This window comes from Buceros rhinoceros, unplaced genomic scaffold (assembly GCF_000710305.1).
Source record: "Buceros rhinoceros silvestris isolate BGI_N320 unplaced genomic scaffold, ASM71030v1 scaffold6635, whole genome shotgun sequence".
Classification (NCBI taxonomy): domain Eukaryota; kingdom Metazoa; phylum Chordata; class Aves; order Bucerotiformes; family Bucerotidae; genus Buceros; species Buceros rhinoceros.
Genome location: NW_010412205.1, coordinates 48,819 through 55,224, shown reverse-complemented (window position 1 = coordinate 55,224; position 6,406 = coordinate 48,819). Strand labels below are relative to the sequence as shown.

Genomic DNA, 6,406 nt, shown 5'->3' with positions numbered 1-6,406 from the left:
CAGCAGGATCTCGCCAGTAACTACCATGAAACAGCTCCTTGTTCAAGAGCAGTTCAGAGGCTGGAAGCTCCTGAAGGTCTCAGGGACAGCGGGGTAGAATAAAGGGGCAAAACCCCAAAGAAGGGACAGGGCTCCTGCAAGATGTTGGCATTGATGGTTTCTCCTGCACCCTCAGACAGGATAAACTTCAAAAAGGAGGGTATGTAAACCGTGTGGAGACATCCCATCGTGCTGACCATGAGCTGCCTGTGCAAAGAACTCTGCATCAACGCACAACAGCAAACCAGTGCTGTACATGGCACATGGAGGTGGTACAGAAGGGATGACTGGTGTGGTTCTGGCTCTGAACACATCGACTGTATTTTCTTCAAAGTGTCTGGGATACGTCTGGAAAAATCTCTATCTGGGGAGGACAAAGCACACAAGCTCTGTCCTGGGTACTCTGTTCCTCAGACTCACACCAGGGCAGCAACAGCCTATTTCCTATTTTGAAACGGTCGGTCATCTTCCCAGTGCTTGCTGGGCACTGAGACAGGCATTAACCTGGAAGAATTATTGATTTCAGGGCGGAAAAAAGAACAATGAAAGGATGAGTCAAAAAGCAAACACGGGGGAAAAAACACAAAGGCAGCAGCCTGACAACAAAGCACTTCTTAAGCAAGCTGCCAGGGGACGTTTGTAAGGCCCTCAAATTGCTCTGCAAGGCAGGAGTTCCCAGTGTGAGAAATGCCGGAACAATGGGAAGAAGGAAGATGAGAAGCGGGCTCTGTGAGGGAGCAGGCGGAGGAGACGTCCCTGCTGCTTTCCCCCTTGGAGGGCTCAGCCAAGGCGCCGGGCACTGTCTGCCCAGCCAAGGGGACCTGCTACTGCTGCCCCAGGGCTGGGAAGGGCAGGAGCCCACAGCCCCTGACAGCCCCAGTGCCACTGCGCTGAACCATCACCCTGTGCAGCCCAGTGCCAGCTGTGCCACCAGCCGCAGCCCTACAGCCCTCCCCGTTGGTCACAGCCAACTGGCCATCATTGCCCCAAGCCAGTATTGCCCCAAAATCTCTAATAAATTGAATTCCCACAGGTACATATCGGCTTCCTCACACCGACGCTGCCTCTTAAATTACAGGCTGGCTACAGTATGGGGCAGCTCCTGCAAGAACATCATAAAATTAAAATAATTACTTATCCGCTGCAAATCCCGATCCCATTCCGAACTGAGAAAACCCAGAGCCAGACACATTCAGCCCCAGGCTGCAGCATGGTGTTTCACTTGGGACCACACTAGGTACAGACACGAGAGCTGACAAAAACCTGCCTGTGGGATCACGTGAACCAGCATGACCTGTAACCTGGCCAAAATTAAGTTTTGTAATTCAAAACAAATGAGTTTAGTAGTTTGTAACTGGGACCTACAGTGGGGTCCTACCGCCAGAAGTGGGTATTCACTTACAGCTGCTCTGCCCCAGCTCTGCGCAGTCACGTATGTTCCCACACTTTTGAGTTTAAAGCATGTTTTTAGCTCAGCCTTCCTCCTCCAGCCGGTCTTTTTGTAAGAACTTATTGCACGGTTGTTTCAGGTACTTGTGATTGCCCAAACATTTCACAAGGTCACTCTACAGCACCAGAAAGAGCCTCAGCTTGATAAATACCACCATTTTTCACAGCTATGAGCTTTCAGAAAGCCAGAAGAGCCGCAGCTGAATCTTTACACACAACATCAACCCAATAAACGACCGACTTGCACATCCGCGAAACGTGACAAAGTCACATCTTATAACTTACGCCGCATTCAACCACAGATTTGCTGACTGCAAGTCAGATTTGATGCCAGCTTCTAGTGTCACTGCAAGTAACCCTGAAATCAAAGTCACTTGAAGTAACTCCCCCAGGTTGTCTCCCCTCACATGATGCAGCGCTGAGATGTGGTTCTAAACCCAGCTGCTCCGATTTCCCTTTTCGCAAACACCATGTTTCAGTGTTCCATCTGTCTGTTCATTTTCAAGTATTTAGAAACATCCTCTTTATCACCAGCTACTGCTGGGATTGCTCCAAACAGAAAGGCAGTCAGCCCCCAGTTTCTTATAAGGAAAAATGATGCCTGTGCTGGTTTTGTAGCATTAAAACTTATTTTATAACCAAAATAAACTACAACTACACTTAACACTTGTCTTCCATTACAGGTGAAAGAGAAAATAAACAACCTTCTGTGGATTTCAAGGTGAAACCCCCAAAAGGCTGAGCTGTTCTGGACGAGGTTTGTCCCACAGCATGGCCAGCACATGGTGAACTGGCCTCGTGGAGAAGAGCCTTTCGCCAGTCTGGAAAGACCCACGCAAACTGCTCTGGGGCACAAACCCCTTATGTCGACAGTAACAACTCTGTCTTTGCAGAGCTTGCTCGCAGACAAACAGACCTTCCTCTGATCCAGTTTCTAACATTCATTCTTTTGTTTGCCTGCAGAAGCGACAGACTTTTTCTAGTGGCAGATTTGGAATCTGGTTACTCTTCAGCACTAATTTATTATAGCTATTTAACTGTCAGCTTAGGGACTGCAGAGCTGCATAAATAAAGCTACAACCTTTCCAGTTCTATTACAGCTCTGGACAAGGGAAGATAGTAAATCTAAACTTGATCTTCAGAAATCGTGTTTATTCCTATTCCATGCTAACCTTTAGCCAGCACCGAATCTATCACACACACATGCCATAAACATGACAAATACAGTATCTGAGGAGTGTGCCTATGTGTGGAAACCTGTTCTGATAACCAAAAGTTCTGTTAAATCCAGACAGAGACGGGACAGAACCAAAACAAAGGGGTTTTTCGAACAAGTACTAAATTATCTAGTGGGGATGCAACAAATAACCTGCCTTGTTCAGCAGCCCTGAAAATGAACGCTTCAGGAGTGCAGATGAGCACTGCTTTATTATTTAGTATCTTGCTTTATTATTTAATATTTGCTTTATTTAAGGATTTGTTGTATTGAAGAGCTCTGAGCCAACTAGAAGTTCTTCCAGAAGATGTGGCTTGCATTAAGTACTGTATCTTACCCGAATCAAGGTGGCCTCTCCCATGCACTAATGTGCTTTGATAAGGCCACGTTGATGGGTATTTCCAAAAGCGAACTCAGGAAGTGCTCAGCTCAAAGGCAAGCATTGCACCAGTTAACGTGGTGCATTTTGGATAAAAGAAGAAACTGTATTCTAAGCTCATTAATTTATTATTCAAAACTTAATGGATATTTCAAAACATCGGACAAGTTTAAGGATCAGCCCTGAGTGTCTGGTTTAGTCAAGGATAACAAACAACTGGTGCAGTTGCTGAGATCTGCACAAGAAAAACACTTTGTTTTTCAAGCACGTGGAAGTGTTTTCCATAACTGAGAGATGAGGAAATGAGGAAGCAACACAGAAACTTTCCTGTGTAAGAGCTGAACTACTGCAAGAGTCACAAACACATAATGTGGGTGCTATGACTCCTGCCTCGGTGTTTCACCTACTTCTCCTGCAAAGCCAGGACCCTGCCAGAGCAGAAGAGCAGCAGCATCTGCCTGATCCGGCAGCAGAATGTTACCACCTCTGCCCCAGGGAGAGCAGAGCAGCGCCTGCAGTGCCGGGACAGCGGCACTGTGGCTCTTACCCAGGTTTAGACTTGAAGATGATCCGTGTGAAGATAAGGAAGGCGGTGGAGTCTGTGAGTGGCCAGGTCCTTGGCTGGGCAGAGGCATTCCCACAGGTCCAGGAGAGGAGGAAAAGCCAAGGCCATTATAAAAACTGTGTCCTATGGGTGTCAAACTGCTGGATGTCCTCTTGTACAGGTCGCTGCTCCCGGTAAGGGAGTCTCGGCGAGAGCCGCTGCCCGTGTTGGAGTTAGCAACTGAAAAGAGGAAGAGAGTAAAATCGTGTGATGTCAGTGAGCTGCCAGAGACAACTGGAGAGCCAGTACAACAGCACCATGAGCACCCTCACTGCATCAGGCTGCTGTTTTCCTGAGGGTGTTGCATGTACCCCAATAAAAAGCATTAATTAAACCCACATTGTTAATGACCAAGCAGAAATCCTTGATTCAAAAAATAAGCTCGAACCTGCCTTTGCATTTATAGCTGTGCAGTTTTTATACCAGTAAAACTCAGCAAGAAACACCGCTGCAAAAATCTGCAAGCACAAAGATCGATAAAAATCCACCTGAAGTGACAGAGCAGCGAACCGTTGTTCTGGACACCAATGCTTGTGCTTTGCCTCCGAACCTCCCGGAGAAGGTTTGTGTAGTCAAAGCGCTTTTCCCCCATGCACATCTCTTAGTTTAACACAAGGTATCAGCTCACCCTACAAGCACTGCCTCCTGTTTATCCTTTGGCCATTAGAGCTAGAACAAATCCACCATGAGATTTTATCTATTTGGTGTTTATTTAAGAGCATGTACAAGCTTCGGGTCCATTTACTCGAAATCCTTGTGCTCACCCTTCATTACATTCAAAAACAGCTCCTGTTTGCACCGAGCTTTATTGAGATGAAAATCAGAATTCAATTTACCACATAAACCCAATGCGTTTTTTAAGAGTTGTCTTGATAGTCAAACACAACCTCTTTAAATGCACTGTCAACTTGAGGGGGAAAAAAATCAATTTTGCATTAAAATCTCCTTTAATAAATGGTGAAACTGTTAACTGTAATGAGTTAATCATTTTTCTTGACTGCACACAAGTTCTAGAAGCAACAGCTTCACATTTTATCTATTGACTGGGGGAAAATAAGTTTGTGCATCTTGGCATTGAGCAAACTAGTAATTGAATTCAATTAGTTAAATAAACTGAAATGAGAGAAGCGAGTGTTCACCTGAATCCAAGATAGTTCCAGTTCTCAGGCTGGGTTTAAGAAAAATATTTGGAATGACTTATTTAAAACCATGATTTGATGCAGTGACAGCATGTCACAGGATCATTTTGGTTGGAAAAGACCCTTAAGATCATCGAGTCCCCACATTCCCCCAGCACTGCCAGGTCCCCACTGCCCCCTGTCCCTCAGCAGCACCTCCACACGGCTGGGGAACCCCTCCAGGGATGGGTACTCCACCACTGCCCTGGGCAGCCTGGGACACACCTGCACAACCCCAATGGGACAGAAATTCTTCCTCAGGGACAACCTCAACCTCCCCTGGAACAACTTGAGGCTGTTTCCTCTTGCCCTATTGCTTGTTCCTGGGGAGAAGAGACCCCCCCTTCGCTGCACCCTCCCACCAGGGAGTTGTCAGAGCCAGAAGGTCTCCCCGGAGCCTCCTTTTCTCCAGGCTCAAACCCCCACGTCCCTCAGCCGCTCCTCAGCACACTTGAAGTCCCCGACTCTTTTCTGATGGAGCAGGTTCAAGAGGCATGCTTTAACTTGCCCTTCACACTGATGAAAGCAGGAGAGTTCAGGACATAATTATTACCTCTGGGATTAAGCAGTAATTAAAACAATTGTTTTAATTTTTACTTAAAAAAAAAAAGACAAACCTAAGAAAAAAAGCCCAACCCCCAGACATCTTCCTGGTTTGGTTTTATTCTGAAAAAAAAAAAACAAAAAACCCCAACCTGAAAAACATTTGTTTCCCACCACCTTATGAACAAATAAAACCGGACCATGTATGCAGCTTTTCTTGCAACCACCATCAGTGACTTTCTTTGGTGTATGATAAAACAGTTCCATGGAAACCACCTCAGACCAGCTTTTTAAAATCACTAAAAGCTGCTTGGCCATTACGCTGAGGTAAGAGCACAGGGGCAGACACCACCCTGGAGCCAGCTCCCGTCAGCCCAGCAGCTCCACTGAGCACACGCAGGTAAAGGCAAGGAAATTCAAAGCTCTTTAAAAACTTAAGCTGCAGCAACAAGGGGACGACTAATAACAGGTGTAAGAAAACAAAGTCATTACTTCGGTACTTCTAATTCTATCATCTACTAAAAGAAGTTTCACCAGAAAGTGCTGTGGATTTTGAAAGCCAAAGCAGGCCCTGCAGGTGAACCTCCCTGTAAGCTGAGGGCTGAAGAGGAGGGCTCAGCAGCTTGGCCACCAGCCCCGTTTGGAGCTATCTGCTCCCCTCCTTTCTCCTCAAAACGAAGCTGCTATTCTTACCTGCTGTTCCAAACCCTCCCAGAGCAGAGCCCAGCGTGGCACCGAGAGAGCTGCTGCTTCCAAAGCCCAGGGAAGTGTTGGCAGGCTGGGCAGAGCCCTGAGAGAAGAGCGAGCTGCTCTGGGAATTGCTGCTGAGGGAGTTGTTGCCGTAGAACGAGCTGGATGCCAGGTTGTTGGTGGGCTGCTGCTGGGGCTGTGGCTGCGGCTGCTGAGTTCCCAGAGGGCGAAATGGTCCGTTTGTGGTTCCTGCCAGGCCACCTGCTGCACCGTTGGCTGAAGCTGCAGCCGCTGCAAACGCTGGAGCG

General features: G+C 47.1%; 1 protein-coding gene across 1 annotated transcript in view; it reads right to left on the bottom strand.

The window, feature by feature from the left end:
• PUM1 (pumilio RNA-binding family member 1) overlaps positions 1-6,406 on the bottom strand; it is a gene marked incomplete at its 5' end in the record, with an annotated part of 68,315 nt that overhangs the window by 13,098 nt on the left and 48,811 nt on the right. Inside the window, 2 exons of the mRNA XM_010136294.1 lie at positions 3,631-3,867; positions 6,102-6,398. Coding sequence (XP_010134596.1) covers positions 3,631-3,867; positions 6,102-6,398 — 534 coding nt within the window. The remainder of the gene's footprint in view (positions 1-3,630; positions 3,868-6,101; positions 6,399-6,406) is intronic.